The 20,253-nt window shown below is 38.6% G+C and overlaps 1 protein-coding gene across 1 annotated transcript; it reads right to left on the minus strand.

The window, feature by feature from the left end:
* Positions 1 to 17: 17 nt before the first annotated feature.
* On the minus strand, positions 18 to 19,999 carry LOC144207888 (uncharacterized). The gene is made up of 17 exons (XM_077733555.1): positions 19,587 to 19,999; positions 18,158 to 18,257; positions 16,093 to 16,306; positions 15,086 to 15,228; positions 10,315 to 10,477; positions 10,160 to 10,215; positions 8,139 to 8,329; positions 7,430 to 7,540; positions 7,166 to 7,291; positions 5,520 to 5,618; positions 5,270 to 5,428; positions 4,183 to 4,556; positions 2,792 to 2,937; positions 1,721 to 1,784; positions 1,481 to 1,662; positions 724 to 812; positions 18 to 662 (listed from the first exon to the last, which is right to left on the minus strand). The coding sequence occupies exons 1-17, from the start codon at positions 19,764 to 19,766 to the stop codon at positions 567 to 569; spliced, it is 2,493 nt and encodes an 830-aa protein (XP_077589681.1). The 5' UTR covers positions 19,767 to 19,999; the 3' UTR covers positions 18 to 566.
* Positions 20,000 to 20,253: the final 254 nt, after the last annotated feature.

Consider the following 20,253-nt stretch of genomic DNA (forward strand, 5'->3'; position numbering starts at 1 on the left):
ACACAAAACGAAACTCCTTGTATGAGGAAAACCTTAAAAGAGTTATGACTTTTATTAAAAACAATATTGACATGATTTACACATTTGAACAGATTTCACATTTGACACTGAAGTTTTCTGCAATCGGGATTTGAAACTATGACATCTCTCCGCGTGATAAGTCCCGTCAAACAGGATAGCCACACAAAAAAAGGCTCTGACGTGTGGAAAAAGTGGCACCGAAAAATTCAAAATAAAGTAAGTGAAGAAATGCTGAGTTGAACAATCATGGTGTCACAATCCCGATTTAATTAGTCAATTAAAATCCATACATTCATATTCAACCCATTTACTGCCAGTGATAACGATAGACATCAATTCCCTCACAGTCAAAATGGACTGGACATCTGTCGTCGTCAATGACAACCAATGGGTTAATTTGAGGTAAAATAAAATGTTTTTTTTCTCCCAAAAGTGCTGATTGTCACTGAGGTTTAAGGCATCTCAAAGTGTTTAATAAATAATGACAATATATGTATATATTTTTGTTTGATTGAAAAATGCAGCATTAAAAAGACTTTCACAGATCAGATGAGGTTGCTGACATTGTGCAGGGCAGCCGCACTTCGAGTGAGCGAATGCTCGTGGGGGAATAATTCCCGAAGGAGAAATGACAGGAGCATCTAAAAGACAAAAATGTATCTATATTTTGAATTCATGAGACGGGGACGGTTAGCTACTTACATAAACCAATGTTTTGTTTTTCTCCGCATCCTGAAAGAGGTTGAAAACATTCTCCATATCCGTCTTCTTAAGGACCAGGTAGTGTGAATCTGCCGGGAGAAAATGATACTCCATGATGTATTGCAGATACTTGAAATAAACAGTAACAGTTTTAGTTATGGAAGCATGCAAATTTTAAAATGACATTTTAGATAAGTGATTTAATGTTTAAGTATGATAAGTTCTGTTTTTAAAAACACTTCAAATGCTATCTATTTCCCTTATTATAGTTGCACTTTCTACTTAGTGCAATCTATCAATATAAATTTGAAATTTTAACATTATGAAATTAAATGTTTAAACTCAGGCAATTCCACATTTTTAATATAATAAATTGCATATTTTTCTAAGATAAATTCTACAATCTAACAGAAATTTGAACAAGATGGTGAATTAGAACCGATAAAAATGTTTTTCCATTGTGATATGTTTTTTTAAGAGGGTGGCAACAAATTAATTTGTATTTAGTTCATTTCTATGGGAAACATTGATTTAAGATATGAATCCTGGAAGCCATTATAAGCTTGTGTATCTCAACGTATTGCTGTAATTAAAAGCAAAATAAGACATTGAGTGGTTACAAAGACTTTGAACAATTTTAAAGGGGCATAAGCAGTGTATTTTTGCTATTCATGAGTGGTTTTAATTAACACGTTTTATCCACACACAAAAAAGGGACAGAATAGTAATGGATGCAATGGATTTCGGAGGTATCTACATCGAGAGCTGATGAGGTGGTGCGCCCTCTCGCGTGTCTCGCTTTTGTCATCGTCCGTGCGAAGCAGGCGTGTTGGGGCACCCGCAGGACTCTTGGCCCATGCTTTGTCGCACAAGCTTTGAATGTACCCCGCCATCTGAACCTCACTCGGATTCATCTTGTTCAAGAAGGAGTTGACTTTCCTGCACAGAGCCGCAAAGTCAACAGAAGGAGCACACAAGGCGGTAGAAAGCCACTCACTTTTTCAAAATGGGCATGACGGGTTTCAGAATGGCGTCAAATATGTTAATGAGGATTGAGTTTCCTAGAAAGACAAAAGGGTTAGTGGATAGGGTTAGCCCTTTCAACTTATCGGTTGCCGTCCATGGCAAGAGATGTCCAATATATTTTAATGGGAGAATTGGGGCTCCACATTCCAAATGGACGATTAATGCTGTCAAGGGCAACTGATAAATTGTTGAAAGGAAAAAAACTCTGCAATGCCACATCAAATAAAAGATAAAATTAACTAGTCGTATCTCTCCTAACGTATTTTATTTTGAAAGTGTTACGATAGAATTGCGGACTGCTTTACGTTTTGTTCCAACATCTCCACAACAACTATGACCGCCGTTCTTCGTCACGGGCTCCTCGATCCAAAATTATTAATGCGAATGAACTGAATAAGCAGACTTTTTTATACATCGAGGAAAAACAAGATAAGCAAGTGGAAATGCAGGCTGTAACCCACACAAGAGCATTGCTATGCAATTGAAGCAGAAGGAAGCATTCAAATTGACGATTCCATGGCATGACCTCTCTTATTAAATGAGTTTGTCGTCTATGAATTAAAAAAAAAAAACACATCTTGCCTAAAATCTTACTTGTGCCTGCCATTGGTCGCTCAGGGCGCTGCCTTCTTACCGTAGTAGTTAATGGTACTGACCAGATGAGTAGCCTTGATACATGTTTATGGTGTTTACCATGTCAATACATCTCAATAGTTGTTAAAGCTGACCGAAGGTCTTGCGGTCGATCATTAAAATATCAGCCTAGATACCTACACAATGTGTATCTCTTGCTATTATTGCGCCCAGACACCCCTATTTTTCTCAAGATTTTCCCTTCAAAGTAACACATTTGTACTCCCAATTAAAACCATGAATATTCAAGTGAAAATTGTGAATCGGGGAGCGTCTTATACGAAGGTTATTGTAACATTCTACGATTTTAAGGGAATTTTATGGGTTTGGCTTATGCGTGAAGGCGCCTAATATGTGAAAAGAAAATCCACTTTTGGTGTACTTGAAACAATCCAATGAATTGAGTGACCTGATATTTCCTTGAGAAGATCAAATATGGCTTTGGTGGCTTCCAGCTGCTCCCACGTGCCTTGACTCCTGAGGCACGACACCTCACCCATTTTGGATTTGCTGCTCCCGCAAGACAAGTTGGGGCTCACTTTCTCCTTCCTGGCCCTTTGACAAAGAAAGGCAAAGTATTATTTCATTTACATTTTGTCAAAGTCAGTCAATTTTCTTACAAATTTCTACAATATTTTGAAATTGATATTTTTGTGTCATGAAACGGAAGGAATATGTTTCCTTTTTTTTCTACCATCAGTGATTAGAGGGCATTTCATTTTTTTTTTAATTTTCTGAAATTCAAATTTTTTCTACTCCAATTTTTTTTTAGCAAGAGCCACCCATTGTAGGTGAAGATGTTCTTTGATATATCAAAGATTAGTCAATGAAACTTTTTTTTGTAAAAAAGAAAGTCAAGTTTCCATTTATATGCAATATTTTTCCATGATTTTGCTTTGATTTGTTTAATAAGGGATCGCACATATTAATGAACATATTTATATTCATGTTAATGAACAAATGTAAGATTGTAGACGAGGGCTAATTTACATTTATAATCCATTGTGTAGGTTGAAGACAAACGATCACACATACTTAACACATGCACACACAACCACACAGCAGATTTAGACAGTTCTCACGCAATTTCACCACTTGTTCTTCTATTTGCACAGTAAAGTAAAAAGGAATGTATTAAGAAATATTAAAACGTAATTTTAAAAAAGTTAGAATGGCTGTAAAACACGAAAACAGAGTGGACAGAGCTACTAATTTGTATTATATCATTATTATTTCTAAATATGTTTCTTAGTCGTTCTTCTACGGTAAAATATTGCTGCTTCTTAACACCTAACTGAAGAAGTGGTGACCTGACTTACGCAGTTATTTTATCCCCCGTCTTCTGCTTGCGGATTTCAGCATTTATTTTGACAATAACCATATTTGCATTTAAAACCTAAAACAAGTGGATGGATGGATCGGCATTATCGTGGTTAAAATTGTAATTGCTTGACAGCATATGTATACATATGTATTTATTTACACTACTGAAACAAAGTTTGCAGAACAAAGAGAAAATCTCCCATTGGATTTTTTTTTTTAATATGTTTATTTATGTAAAACAAAATACTGAAATTTTACCGTTTCCTACAATGATAGAGGCACTGTTTACCTCCATGTAGTGTTAAGGCTGAGACAAGCAACAGAATGTTGACTTCCTTTTTAAGCTTCTTTTCTAGTCCATATTTCATATTTAAATTTTGCTACGGACCAATAAAAATGCATGCTGGGCTGCAGTATGAAATCCCCATTGTTCTAGCAGCATACGATGTGGGATATATAGCATTAGAATGAACTGACCTGGCAGCAAAATGCAACCACGATGGTCCATTGGTGGCGTCCTCTGGCATGTCCTCCAATTCGTCGTCGCTGTGGTTCTTGGTAGAGGCCAGCGACTCCTGGGATCTGGAACGACTTAATCCCTTAAGGATCATCTTAAAGTGCATAAAAGGATTGTCGGAATCCTCCAATTTTTCCCGACTTCCACTTAGAGAGCTCAGAGATGAGTGGTGCTCAGTTTCTCTTTTGCGTTGCTCAGGCTGGTCATGGGAGGAGATGACAATGGTGGGAAGCAATGCGAGGCTTGTATTGGCGGAGCCACAGATGGAATTTCCCAACGATTCTTGAGATGTTAAGATGATTTCTTTTGAGGATTCCGTCGGTGGTGTTGTGTTCTGGAGAAAAAATGGATCACTTCATTAGGGACAAATTGTGAGGATTTTTAATCCACAAGGCTGCACTAATTTCGTCAAAAACGCAGTTTGAAAGCCACATTTCAAGCGTCCCAAAAATCGAAAAAACATCAAAAAAGGCTTGACCAGGCAGGGGCAAATTACGGCCCGTGGGCCACGCGTGGCCCACTAGGCCTTTTAATCCGGGCCGCCGCCGTTGTCTAAATAATGTTTTTTTTGTCTGTTTGTTTTTTTCTCCAAGATGGCGCCGTCACGCGGAAGCCAGTGGCAGTAGGTCTGTTCACTCTTATTTGTTGTTTTTGTTTTACAGCCCCTCAATCAGTGCGGAAATAAGGAAAAACCAATGGGTTCAAAGCAGCTGCTATTGTTTTTATCATCATGCCTCCCAAGAAAATTACCAGCACGTATGAAAAGAAGTGGTCAAAGAGGAGGACAATGACAAATTGATCTAGGAGCATAAAATTGAACTCTCAATGGAAAAACTGAAGGAACTAGAGTTAATGCGACACTGTGGAACGAATTTCAGAATTTACATATAAAGTAGTGCTCTACTTACAAAATGTTCAACTTATGAAAACAATTCTGGAACCAATTCATTGTGTAAGTAGAGGTATGACTATATTTTTCAATTCTTGGCAGCACTTTGGTCATTAATAGTTGTCAAGAACCCTCACGAGTGTAGAAGTGTTACTTACCTCTTCATCCTCCTGTCCAGGAGTGAGGAAGTAAGCCAATCCACTGAGCAGGCCCCATACCCCTCCATAATGCTGCTCTTCATTTAGCAGCTTGTCCAGTGGGCAGAGGAACTGGAACACTGGCTGTGTGTGTCCAATCAGAGTGTCTGATATTAATTCCTGGCGAGACAAAAAAAAAAAAAGAGTGAGTGAGTGACGTGTATTTTTTTTTTTCTTTTCTGGTTGTGCACATGCTTTTTTTGAGGTTCACCTGTAGGAAGTGCTCCACAGACACTTTGGCTTCTTCTTTGGCTTTGTCACTGACCTCCAGTTCATTGACCTCCAAGATGGTAGGCAAGCTGGTGGAGTCCTGGTTTAAAATCATGGAGATATTAAAAGAGATGTGATCAATTTTAATTTGTGGAAACCAATGTTAGTCTTTATTCGAGGGAGATATTGCTTCTCCCTTTTCAAAGGATTTGCTAGGATGGTTTGCCACAAAAGACTATTGTATAAGTGGACAAATCCCAGACATTTTTTGTCATGAGCCGATTCATCGGCTCAGTTTATTTACTGCTCTACTACACTGGCCTTAATATTTGAGCTAAATTGTACAATGAAAGTAAAGCATATGCATTGAGAAAAATTGATATTAAAACATAATGCAACTCTGTGAGTGAATTCAAATAATGATTGTGTCATTTCGATGGATTTCTAAAATCATCGATTGTAGTTAGGAAGTACAAAAATAGTGTTTACTATTTCCCCCCATTTTTATTTGTATTGTTTTTCTCATAAATATTGGCAAAGTTTTTTTAAAAAATAAGATAATTAGTTTTTACATTTTAATATGAACATTTATAATGAAAAAATAAACAAGAATATTTCCTTAAGGAGGCAAAAAAAAGTGAAATTGAAAACATTTTGACAGCAACTGCCAGGGTATCTGCAGGTTGGAACAAGTGCAATTTCAGACTATTTTAGACCAATTTGGGTTACATTTAGGACCTTCACCAAGTATATTAAAAATAAGAAAAAACAGACTCCGATTGCATTCAACTGACATTTCTAGTCATTGAAACAAACAGACTACAACACGCATTATTTTCAGGTTGTTTATTTTTCTTTTCAAAATAATGCCTCTTCTTAAAATGTTTAAATGGAGGCATTACTTTGAGGGAAAAAAAAACCTGAAAATGTTGCATTTTCCTTCCTCGTTTGTGTCGAGCAAATTAGGTCATGTACTTTGTCATTTGAAGTATCATTTGTGGATTTGTCTCCCAATGAATAGAACAGGGCAATTCTACGAGACTCTTGTGCTGATTTCATATGGGATTCAGGTGTCTTTACTCCCAGGGTCTTTTGTACAATGTGCAGTAGCCCTCAGTGTCATTGTGAGGAACACGTTTGAGCCAGTCCGCAAAATCCTGTCGTTCGAGCCAGCAATCATTAAATCTGCATTTTCCCGTTGCTTATATTTTGTCCAACTGCCCTTGGTCTTGCATTACTCGAGAACTTTTTGCACCTCGTGCCACTGTGATGACCTATACACTTCCGTCCGCTGCATGTTTGTAGTTTTATTGTGCTTTCCGCTAACAGAACTACAAGGACAATTTTCCACCAAAATCGGAACGGCGTGATAAATTGATGCAAGAAAAATACTTTAAAAATGTATTCTATATAGATATTCCGCAATTTTTGCACAAGGTCTTAAATGACACAAATGCGATTTTAGACTTAGTAGAAAATATCTCGGTATTTTCGACTTTTTTTTAGGCCTAAAATTTACAATGTCTATTCTTAGACTTTTTAAGACTCCGCAGGCACCCTGCCCTAATATCTAATATTCATCAACTTAAAATACTTGACTCATTTTCTCATCAATTAGTTAGCAATTCATTCTTACTTCCCATTTACCTGCCACCTGTTTCGAAAGTAGATGACATCTACGTATTTCTTCTTGATGTCCCACTGAAGGTTTTCCGGGCTGTCCCGCTCCTCCAGGTGAACGGTGAAGTTGAGTCCCTCATTTTCCCACTCAGCCTGCAAAATAGAGAGGGAAATAAAACAGCAACTGACAATTACTCAAGGTGGGCTTTCAAGGACAAGCTTTCAGAGAACACCAGCTGACAAATAACACGCCCCATAGGACAACCTAGCGTCGTAATATTTAGAACTCACATGAGGGATGCTGACAGCCCAGCGACCGATGCGCCACATTTCATAAGACAGCTTAAATTCCATCATGTCTTCTTGGACGCTTGTCAGGTAGTTCTCCAGATCGCTGTCATCCTAATGGTGTTTGGACACAAATCAACAATCACTCACTCAATTATGGCCTTTCTCCATGTTTACAAACAGTGTACTCTGCCTGAGAAAAATCTTACAGTGCACAAAAATGACAAAATATATTTATAATGGAACACAAAACCAAAAATGTCTTATCATCATAGTTTCCTTCTATGGTCATTGAAATGTCTATGATCCAATGATGTGATCGGCATTCACTACTCATCATTACTTCCTCCACTAACACACTTTCTGAATTTCCTATTTCAAAATGTTGCGTGATGAACGCAACGAGTACTCGTCTACATACTTTTTGATTGAGTTATGGGCCCTCTGCAAGAGCCTGTCTTCACGTTAAGTCATCGTTTTTTAAGAAAGCTGATACACAACCTTTAATACAATTGATTTTTGAATACAATTTTAACAGCTATGAGTCTGTCTGAGTCTTGATTATTTTCCCCAGTATTCTTTGAATACTCATTAAATGAATCATGATATAACTTCATACTGATACAACCATAAAACACCACTGTCTTTCAACTAACTACTACCACAACATTCCTGTTTCCACGTATATGGCCTGAATCATGAATGAGCTCACCTGGTCGGAGTCATGCTGGCTTTTCACAGAGCCCTCCCTGCTGGTGGCTTCATCTTCATTGGACGCGTCTCCCTGGTTGGCCATGATTCTCATCACCAGCTCCCTCTCTAGCCTTTTCATTTTCTTCTTCTTGGCTTTCTTGGTCTTCATCTTGTCCATAAATTTGAACCAGCCCGCCTTCAACTTGCTGCCTGACAGATTGGAGAATTCATTAGAAAACTAAAAACAGCACAGGCGCTTATATTATCAAGACTTAACATCATGAATTCATTAACCTTTAATAGAAGCCACAGCCATAAATCTGTCTTCTAAATTCATCTGCTAAATAATCCAATATTTGTTTACAAGCGAATCTTATTAGGGTGCTTGTTTGTCCACATTATGTAAACGCAGACTACTGTTTCATTAATATGCGCGAGAGTCATTACTGGTGTCTCATTATTTGCTTTAACTCACTCAGCGAACGGCAAACGGCGGAGAATAAATATGTTGACAATAACTTCTTGGACAAACATGGGTAAAAACCCATTACGTGTGGAAGGCCCGCTGGTACAGACGCAAGCAGTCCAGCGGTGACAATACTAATAACAATAATAATGATGATGCCATCTGCTTTTCCTGATGTCGTCGCCATCTTCCCGTTTCAAAAACACATTAAGGGAACAGGCTCTTTTTTTTCTGCGTGGTGGAAGCAATAGGAAAATTTCAACCTTGCCTTGACTTGCCCATCAATTCTCATCCAAGTGTGAAAGCTCCATTGATTTATGGCTAAAGTTCACTTAAATGTGTTTATACTTGCTTCAGAAGACAAATGAGATGACTTGGAGATGATGCGATTCCTAACCGAGGCACTGTGACCCAATTGGAAAAAAAATAATCTCATGACTTTAGACAAATTAGGTTTAAAATGGGTTGGACTTGGTTAGAACTGATTTCATGAATTGATCTGAGTTTTTCTTTCTTTATTGCAGATTTGATCATGAATTTGTGTTACTGCACCCTCTAGTTGGAGCAAGATCAAAATTCTTAATGGTATATTTAGGAAAAATATATATAAACTAGAGAAAATGGAATTTGGAGAAATAAATACATACATATGTAAAAAGTAATTTAAGCTGCCACTACCGTATTTTCTCGCATGTAAGCTGTAGTATTTATAACAAAAAATGATGACTGAATGAAGGGTACAAGACTTCCAGCGTTGCTATACTCTTTCACCAGTAGATGTCGGCAAATTATTATTGACTATTTGTAGGTTATTTTCTGTTTTGCTGTAAGAAAACAACCCTTTTACAGATGAATTAGTATAGAACAGATTTTTTGTATGTATCCATATTTTCTTTTTGTGCCTGTATTTGTCTTCTGAAAATCTGCTTGTGAATGATTACATTGCTTTTCCATGTCCTCCCCTTTGATAATGACTCCCTCTTTGAATTGAATGTGCGGGCAACACCTTTCGGAATGTTCAATCCAGCAGATGATCTTTTGGATTCATACAGTATCTCAGAAATACCATATGCGATAAATTTTCTTAAGATTTTTCCCTACAAAGTAACACATTTGTACTCCCTATTAAAAACATGAATATGGAGGTGAAAATTGTGAAACAGGTGGCGGCTTAAATGCAAAAAAAAATGTAAAATTCAACGATTTTAAGGCAATTTTAAGGGTGTGAGAAAATGCGGTATATCGTTATCGGAAACAATGTTGGTGCCCCTGAGTTATTAAAATAGGATATGTTATCGTTTTTTTAAAGTGTTGTAACGAATTGTGCTTTTCAATTATTTAAGCATGATTATTTTTTTTGACACACTAACCACTCGCCCCACCAGGTTGCTACTCTAATACAAATAATATGATATAAAATAAATGATCAGGATCTCTTTACTGGGGGATCCAGATGGCCCAGCTGTAATAAGTTGTAATTACAAAAGCGTGGCTTAGGAAACATCAGTGTTGACAAAGCGATTAGACTTGTTTGATTATTCAAAATTGGCAGTACAAATAAGCCAACAACAGACCTTTGCATTTTCCCTTAATTTTCCTGCTGGTGGAAACTTCTTCCCCTTCAAAGTTCCTACAAAACGTAAGACCAACCAGTGAGTGCAAATTGCATGTGCTGACTGACGATAATGAGGCAATCATTTTCCACATAGTTATGACACAAGCAACTTACACTTGGGCGCTCTCGCCCTCAAGAGAACCCAGAGATGCCCGTTCCGGGTCGGAGGCGCTTAGCTCCTCTGTTGAACTTTTGGCAGAGACACTGTCAAGCTGGCTCACCACCAGCTGGTTGAGGTTGTCAGGGTCAGACAGCCATGTCACCAACAGGCCCAAACCTAAGGACCGAGAAAAAAAGCAAAACAGCCCACTCACCAACACTTCATTTGGTACATGTGCACTTCCCAATGAGGGCCAACGAATAGCTCTGTTTGTGAAGACTTTGATCGACTTACCATTACCACATTGTATTCATATAATACCCGTCATTAGCTGGGATAGGCTCCAGTCCCCATCGGACCCATGTGACGATATGCTTTTGGAGCGTTTTTAATGAAATAGTGCCGATTCTATCCAAAGGTGTAATGAACGTAAACAACAAAACTTTGAGACTTTTGTAACATAAAAACTAAACACACCAAATACATTACTTTAAAAAGGTCCAATAAAAATATCAACTTAACTGGTACTCCTTTGAAATTGAAAATATTTATCTAACTTAATTTGAAAAGCTTTTATCTCGAAAGGAGGCATTGCTATGACAGATCAAAGTCATAGATCTTTAGGCAGAAAGATCAATTTGTCAAGTTTATCTTGCTTGTGTGCTCATTTGCACACGTGGGAAAGAAAAAAAGAAACAGTGCGCAGGGTTAATCATTAGAAATAGTGATTTAACTTTAGGCAAGCATTTTAAAATATTCCAAAATATAATTTTGGCACTATTTTTTGTGTCCAAGATCACTGTATAACTTAATGAGGAGCTGTCACTGCTTGTTTATGTCAGGCGAAGCAGCTGGCCACACATTATTAGTCCTTGTTGTTAGAGCCTTATGCGCTCATTAAAATAGCCAGATATGTCTCAAGATTAATACATTGTCATCAATCATCAAATCATCAAAAGCCTTTGTTGTCATCATACACATCTGCGTATAACAAAATTGGTGGCGTTACTCCAAAAAGTGCATGTTCCCAGTAAAATAAGTAATGGAAAAATATAAAGAGTTACATCCTGTTAAGGTAAATTCTAAAATATTGCAAAAACATTGCACACCCCAAATGTATTGCACAAAAGGGATTGTGTGGGAGAAAAACTGTCCTTAAGTCTATTTGTCTGTGCTTTGTGAGACCTGTAGCGTCTGCCAGAGGGCAGCCGCTGGAACAGGTTGTGACCAAGGTGGTATGGGTCCCTGACAATGTGCCTGGCTCTGCTGAGGTAGTGAGGGCTGGCAATTTCTTACAGTGAGGGCTTAGAGCAGCCTATGATCTTCTGGGCAGTGTTGATCACTATCTGCATGGCCTGTATGGCTTTCTCCAGGTACTCCATTTTCCTCACACATCCCAAAAAGATGCATAGTAGGCTGATTGGACACTCAAAATTGCCCATAGGCATGTGTGTCAGTGTGCATGGTTGTCTGTCTCTTTGTGCCCTGCCGTCGGCTGGCCACTGATTCAGGGTGTCCCCCGTCTCTGGCCCAGAGACAGCTGGGATTGGCTCTAGCAATCCCCGCGACATTGTACAAGGAGGCGACGCGCAATGACACAGCGGCTTTTTGCTCTAATGAGGATAAAGCGGTTCAGAAAATAAGATGAAAAGCATACAAAATCCATCCGTGTTGAAACGCAGGAGAACAAGAGGAAGATAAGATGAGGCAACGAGAGTAACCGAGTGTAAATATTTTGTAGTTCCTTATGTCTTTCTTGCACATTCTTTAAAACTACCAGTTAGACAAAAATGCATTTTTTACCAGGTTTTTAAGTGTTACTGGTTTAGTATAAAGTGGCTTATCATTTCTCTACAACAGAGCAAGGCAAGGTAAGTTGAATGAAACCTGTTAGAAAACAATTATGCAGCTCATGTGTAAAGTCTATTAGATGTAATATCATATCACAAACCTTTAATGAAGTGCCTTGTTAAAAATAAGCAGCTCAAATCACTTTGAAAAATGCCTCCAATTCATCAAAATCCTCACATTAGTTCGCCAGCAAATTACGTTATAAACGGCATTAATGTTGGGGAAGATTGCTGTGTGATATTGCCAACTAATTTAGACAGAATAGGAATAAAATGTTGCATCAATACTTCTTTGGTCCGAGCGAACAAAAAAAAAGAATAATTCTTTGGTCTCGGCCGTAAAAGACATTCATTGCTAGTGCATTGGAAGTGAAAAAGGTTGCAAAAGATGGAGTTTATGGTGGATTTTTTGGAGCAGCACCCTAAAGGGAGATTGTAACTATTTGTAAAAATGTTTCTATAAAACCCCCAAAATTCATGTCCAAAGTTCCAAAAATAGAAGCCAGCGACAACAAAGGATGGCACAGAAATGACAGGATAAAACGTATGAACAGAGTGCGAGCCAGCAATGGAAATACATTTTGATGGTGAGAAAAGATGTGATGTTCAAATTGTGATTGCGAGTCGCTCAAGGCGTGTTTCTTGTCGATCTGTAAATAATTGATTATTTTGGTAGCAAGCGCCCTTTCTCAGCCATTTTATTGTTTGAAGGTGTCATAAACACTAAAAAATATTGGCATCACAGTCTCAGTTCTGCCAGAAAACTAAATCTAAGTAGGTTCAGTCGAGACTATGTCCTCATGGTGTTAAACTGTGACCTAAAAAAACTTTTAAAAAAAAACAATAGACTGTGACGTTGCATTGAGTTCAGCTTTAGTCTTTTCATGTTACCTCACCCCAAAGTTATTGCACAGAAAGGATTGTGTGTCGTGTTACCCCAAGTTTAGAGTTCCGATGGATTCGGGAAAAAACTGTCCTTAAGCCGTACTTTGTGAGACCTATAGCGTCTGCCAGAGGGCAGCAGCTGGAACAGTTTGTGAACAGGGTGGTATGGGTCCCCGACAATGTTCCTGGCTCTGCTGAGGTAACGAGGGCTGGCAATGTCTTCCAGTGAGGGCAGAGAGCAGCCAACAATCATTTGGACAGTGTTAATCACTCTCTACATGGCTCTTTTGTCTGCTGCAATGCTTCCAGTGTACCACACTGTGATGCAGTATATCAGGATGCTCTCCACAGTGGTTCTATAGAAAGTTACCAGAAGCTTAGTGTTCAAGTTATTCCTACTGAGTACCCTGAGGAAATGGAGTCGTTTCTGGGCCTTCTTCACTACTGCTGTGGTGTTAGTTAACCCACGAAGATAGTTTGTTGACCTCATCTCTGTAGGCCGACTCATCCCCTCCTGAGATCTGTCCGACCACAGTGGTGTCATTGCCAAATTGGATGATGGAGTTAGGCTAGTGGGTTGGTGTACAGTAGTATGTGTACAGGGAGTACAGAAGAGGACTCAGTACACAGCCCTGAGGGGAGCCAGTGCACAGTGTAATGGAGGAAGAGATGTGGGGACCAAGTCTTACAATTTGTGGTCGGTTGGTTAAGGGTAACTTCTTTAGGCAGCATCAAATGAAAGAGGATAGTCCAAGGTGGGAGAGTTTGTCAGTCAGAATGTCCGGTATTATAGTGTTGAAGGCTGAGCTGTAGTCAATGAAAAGCCTAACCCTAACCCGTTTTTCCTTGGGGTGATTGGCGACCTTTGATGGCCCAGGATCCCTAGGAGCCATTTTCAATGGTGACTCAACATCCAAACAAAGCCGGAATAGGTTCTGCATAGTCTATCTCCACAGGTGATGTGCTCAATTGAAAATTCACTCGCAACAAAACGAAGAAAGCAAGATGTCGTCATTCTCTGCCTTTTATATTATTTGGCGCGTCATTCTTTCTCTACTGTGAAATATCTCTTCTTCAGTGCTGCGTGATACCCAATTCATCGCTTACGAAGAAGCGGACTTCCCCCAATTTTTTATGCCGTCTTCTGCTTGCGGCATTTTTATATATATTTTAAATATTTAAAAGAAAAAATGTGATGTACTAAAGTGGTGAACGATCACAGTATTATTAGTTTTTCCAATCACGATGCTTGCATGAGGAGTCTAGGATCGCTACTGGAAGATATTTATTACTCACTAGACCCGATGTCAATGGAGCCCAAGATGCTTCCGTGTCGAGCTCTCGTTTTCTCCCAGTCAGAGGTCTGTGCTATGGTGTTTCACCCTCCGGTTTGAACTTGTCTAGTAAAATCTCATATTCTTCAGGGCTTACTTCTTGCCCTGACCCACTTTCAAATTTGTATTCAAACACATCCCATGACAAACACGAGAGTACTTGTTTACATACTCTTTTTCCACCGAGTCATGCACCCTCTGCTGGATGACTAATGGAAAAAAAAGAGTATTGAGTATTCTTAATACCTTCGGTCACATCTTCGTTTTTAAAGAACACTGATCAATAACGTTACATACGTTATTTTTTTGTACAATATCAATAGTGATGGAGCTGTCTGAGTTGTGATCAAATATTTTTAATACTCTTTGACAAGACTCTATCAACATATTGGTATGTAAGAATATGTGATAGAATTCCCACCAAAGTTCTGATAGGACAATTCTGACCCCTGAAATTATCAAGTCAAGGTATAGTGGCTATCATTTTTTTCTTCGTTGTCATTGTGGTGACCTGTTTTTTAACGTGAAACTATTTGTCTTTTCAGACTGGATGGGAAGGCACCAGTAAGACTTGTAACACTTTGGCTCCATTTGATTGATGGGAACAAAATGCTGCATTTTGATGAAAAGATCTGTTTATCTTCTTACAGTGAAACAACTTTGGGTGTTGTATATCTGGCGTCATGCAATGTGCAATTAATTGTACGAATCCTTACCCTTTAAGGCAAGAATCTCACTCAAGGCACAGCGGGTGACCTGCTGCCCCCACAGGTGCTCAGGCAGCAGATTTCGTACCAAGGCATCTGAGAGCTCACGGAGCAGCGCCATCTCCTCAGCTCTGCAGCTTAACAAAAGCTCCCTGTGAAAAAAAAAAAGCACAGAAGCATCTTGGAATTAATAATAGTTTGGGGATGGTATTTATCACAGGAGGTCTAAAATCATACGAGCTAAATCGCCAACACACCACTTTTCACCATCTTTTTGAAGGAAAAACAGCTATCACTGCAGGTAAAATCCAATAAAGCAACAGTAAATTATTCATGGATGGTAAAACATCCAGAGGTATTTATAGGTACCTTATTGAGAGCAAAGAGCAGCTGAGGCAGCAATAATTTGAGGTTTTTTTTTTTTCCCCAAAATTATGCACTGCAGAGCTATGCTAGAATTTGAATTTGACGAGATTTGCAGCATATTTCTCCACCTGACTAGGCACTGAAATTGATGTTTAAATGATGATGTTCAGCCCTTTTACTAAACGTCAAAAACAGGTTAAAGAACTAAAACAGCCATTTCCCATATTGACAAATTTTACTCGTTATTGGCTGAAAAACGACTTCTATTTTCCTCTGCATGGAGTATCGTTTGAACTGTATTTTGTAGCATACTGGTATCAAGAAAGTCATGTATGTTGAAGTGAGTTGAAGAGCTTCATGAATGTTGGGACTTTTACATGCGCATCACAGGCATCCAAATATGCTAGTTATGAATTCCTACAATGCTTTATATATTTATGATATATGTAAATTCAAGCTGCAAGGTGTTAAAATATGAAATGTAGAAAAACTAAATGTGAATGACTTCATGATACAACAAGATAGCTTTTTGGCAAAGTGATCTTGTTCACTCTTTAGCTTCCATAGATGACCATGGGTGTCCAGTCCATTAGAACTGGATCAAACTATCCTTTTTGAAACAAGAACAATTTGACATTGTGTATATTTACCTGTCGGCCTGCTTGGCGTCGTGTAAATGCTGCGTGAGGATCCGAATGGCACCCACCACCACTTGACATACATCCAAGTCCCGTGTGTGTCGGATGACGCTGTCAATAACCAAGTCAAACTCGCTGCTGAGCGCTTGCTGCAGCGGCTGTTGCTCGCAAGGCTCGGGGACATCGTACCATGGTGACACCAGTCGGGAGTACGCCACCTGAAACACTGAAGCAGGAAATCAACAAAACACCGTTTGGATTAGAAACGAAAAGAAAACTATTAGTATTTCAAAAAAGAAAAATAAAGATCACGTACCAATAGGAAACTATTTAGTTATGCATTTTGCGAAATACTCTCAGTTTGACATCAGTCAGTCAAGCAGAGACTACGTCCAAGTCACACAGTCATATCCACAGACATTTTCATTTAGTGCACACAAAAGGTGCTTTGTTAGAAAAGGCCCTCTCAATTTTTAAAGACAATTTTCAACTTTTAAGTGTGCCTTGTAGTCGTGAAAATACACTTAAGTGGTACCTCGACATACGACTGCCCCGACATACGAGCAATTTGATATATGGGTAAAATTTCGGGCAAATATTTATCTTGAGATACCAGACAAATTTTGACATATGAGCAGACATCGGACACACAAGAACAACATGAGCACTGTCTATCTCCCCGCAATTCCTTCATGTAATGTCTCTGTGGTCGCAACTCCCTCTTTGTAATGTCTCTGCGAGCACTGGGCGGAGCTTTGTATTTTTTTCAGTGTCCTTTTTCCCGTTAGTCATTATGAATGGTGATGTGATCGCTAATACGATTTATATACTACTTCTCGTTGGCAAGTGGTCGTGCGTTATCCTATTGTGAGGAGGACATTTGTGTCCAAATATTTTGAAGGGAATACAAAAGCAAACAGCCTTCGATAGGTTGCATTTGAAAGTCAGTGTGGAGGCGGGGCAAATAGAGCCAACGGCCCAGAAGAAGAAAGGTATAAAATTTAAAACATTAAGTTTAGTTTAAGGTTAGATTACATTTATTTTTGAGTGTGTCTGCATCGTAATTCAAGTTCATTTAAATTTGTTTATGTTATGTTACGAGCGCATTGCCGTGTAAAAAGTCCCCCCTCTCCCACCCGCCATTTCTCTACCCTCTGCAAAATCCATCTAATTTTAGTTCTCTTAAACACATTTTAGTAAACTATTAAACCACTATTTATTTGTTACTTTGTTAATAGATGGCGAATTAGAACAAAGATTTTTTTCCAATCCAATATCCATTTTTTTTGTGTTTTTTCCAGAGGGTTGGAACGAATCAATTTTTTTTGTTCATTTCAATGGGAAATGTTCATTTGATTTACGAGAAAATCAACATACGAGCTCAGTACCGGAACGAATTAAGATCGTATCTCGAGGTACCACTGTGCATCAGATCAACAAAATCATCGAATCAATATCATCAATTTTGAAGTTTTTTTATTTTTTAAATTTGACTTACTAAAATCTATTAATTGTTTCAGCACTAACAAGCATTTAAAAAAAAGTCTGCTTCAGTCCTAAAATGGAAAATGTATGGCTGTGGGGTAGTATCTTAGTTTCTTCACATTTCCTACTAAATCTTCAACAAATGTGCACCCAAGCACATTATGAGTCCAAGAGGCCTTCCATTTCCAAGCATGACGCTTCTACGAGTACACAAATCGTGATTACTGGGCACCATTATTTCCCCCTGCTCAAGAGTTACAACCACTTCTACAGACGAGTGGTATAGAAGCTTTTCATTAAAGCTGGTGTCGGTGAAGCGTGCAAAGCAAGCGTGCTTCAACTTAGGCTAGAATTGGGTTCAGTATTTTGCTGGGTGGGGTTTTCCCTTTTTTTTACCCTACAAACGGAACATGATCTCCTGTTCGAGCGTGTCAAGTCACAACACCGCATTTGCTACCATAACAACTAGTAGGGAACGCATTCTGACACCACCGACTATATTGAAATGCATGTAGAAATGATTAAAACATGAATTCACAAAGAGACGTGATCTTACACCATTTGAGGGTGGAGAAGCAAGAAAAAAACCTACCGTGCTGCAGAGATCGTTTGACATGAGGATAGTGGCACCCAAAGGTGTCTTTGTTATCTTCTGCAGTTAAGTCATGACTGCAGTGTTTGTCAAGAGTCTCCTGAAAAATGCAAACAAGCTCTTTAGAAGGCCACACTGTTGTATATCGTTTACTTTTCTTTTTTTTATCAAGACCTGAGGTGCCGCAAATAATTCGCTCATAGTGAACTCATCAATGATCAAAAGATTGACAGTTAATTTGATAGTCGATTCATTTTGAGACTGGGGTTGTCAAAAATGTCGAAAAGTATTGAAGTTTTGATCTTGAATCGTTGTACAATATTTTATTGCAAAAGCATTGATAGTATTTATTTGCTATACAATATTACCGTTACTTACAAATGTTTCTATATGGAAAAGATTAGGTTTTACAAAAAGCTTTGGTTCCAAGATACAAAACAGTCCAACTTACGAAAGCGTTTGGTAAAATATCGAACCAATGATGTTGCCCTTTCCACCTATAATTTTTCTAAAATGCGCGCAAAGCATTTTTCGTCAAGCTACCCCCGGCATCATGGAGACGCAGCTCACCCTTTAGTCCACCAGTCCCCAACCACTGGTTCCCGAGCCACCTGGTGCCGGTCCGTCAAAGTAATAAATACAGTCATACCTCTACTTAGAAATGCCTTTAGGTTCGAAATTTACGAACATTTACATATAAAGTACACCTCTACTTACAAAACTTTCAAGTTACGGAAAAAGTTCTGGAGCCAATTAGTTTAGTAAGTAGACTGTACACATATACACACAAATTTTCCATCTGGCTTTCCTACTTGAAATGAGAAAAGTTGTTATAATAATAACGAATAATTGCCATTATGCTTGGGATTTGTTATTGTTGTTGTTTTGCAGTCGTTGACGTCGTTGGAGCGTCGACCCTACTCCCACACACAATTTTGTCTCAACGTATTTTCTGGCATGTATTTGTAAATTTCAAAAAATGATGACTGAATCAACGGCTTATATGCGCACTGGACTTAAAGCATTGCTATACTCCTTTTGACCAATAGATGTCAGTATTTGTTAGTTATTTTCTCTTTTGCAGTAAGAAAAAAACAACTATTCCTGGATCAATTTGTATAAAAACGTTTTTTTCCTGCATGTCCCCATATTTGCTTTTTGTGCCTATATTATTTTTCTGAAAATCTGCTTGTGAATGAATACATTGCTTTTAGGTGACTTAACTTTTCTGCTTACATTTAAATACAAACACCTGTACCTTGTGTCCTTGTTTTGTCAAAAACACGTTTGACACACTTATTAAATAACAGCTGTCACATTTTAGACAATTTCTTCAGCTGTTTCCCGTTTTGTATTACATTTCATTTCTCTTAGTTGCAACTACAGTTAGTCCAAGAGTAAATTCCAAATGTTAGGGCGTGTTTTTCACCTGGAGGGGGTCATCGTCGGTTTGAGTGCTGTTCTCCCTGCCACCGTTAGTCAACAAAAACGGCATCGAAATGCAAAGGAAGCAGAAAGAAACTAAATACTGAGCAAAAGTTCGACCGGAGTCCGTGAAGTACCACAAGAGGCCCAGAGTCAAAGCGATGCACAAGCGCCATCGATACATCGTTTCTTAGTCCTTCTCGTCTCTTTTCCTCCCCACTACGGCTTTCTTCGACTCCGAGTCCAGTCATGGAGCAAAATGTGGACCCTTCGGCTCGGTAACATCCCGCGAGATGGCGAGGAAGAGGCCCCGTTAATCTAGCAAGGGGCCAAAATACACCTAAAGGAACGGGCAAAGCGTCAAAGTTTGAGCGAGTCCACAACTGGGGAACGCTGAGCTATGATTGGCTGAGCTGGACCGCGTGGCACTTCAATGCCGACGGCGCCACCTAAGGGAGACTTTATGAAACCACTGAAAATTAAATGTCATTCACATTAATAAATATGAGACTGTATTCTATTTTGCATGTATTTTTGTGCATTAGTTAAAAAAACTTAAATTTTACTTATTTATGTACTGTATTAACTAATTTTAAATCTAGTAACAGGTGTAAATGACTCATTTCCAAAATGATGCACCCCCAAAAAATAGTAAAATACACATTTTGTTA

This window comes from Stigmatopora nigra, chromosome 14, assembly GCF_051989575.1.
Source record: "Stigmatopora nigra isolate UIUO_SnigA chromosome 14, RoL_Snig_1.1, whole genome shotgun sequence".
Classification (NCBI taxonomy): domain Eukaryota; kingdom Metazoa; phylum Chordata; class Actinopteri; order Syngnathiformes; family Syngnathidae; genus Stigmatopora; species Stigmatopora nigra.

Bases quoted from the DNA above. Each gene is read 5' to 3' on its own strand.
- LOC144207888 (XM_077733555.1), bottom strand. From the start codon at position 19,766: ATGTATCGATGGCGCTTGTGCATCGCTTTGACTCTGGGCCTCTTGTGG. The intron at 7,541-8,138 runs GTGAGCTCATTC...AAACACCATTAG, and splicing joins GCCAGCATGACTCCGACCAG to GATGACAGCGATCTGGAGAA. The intron at 4,557-5,269 runs GTAAGTAACACT...TTTTTTCTCCAG, and splicing joins CTGGACAGGAGGATGAAGAG to AACACAACACCACCGACGGA.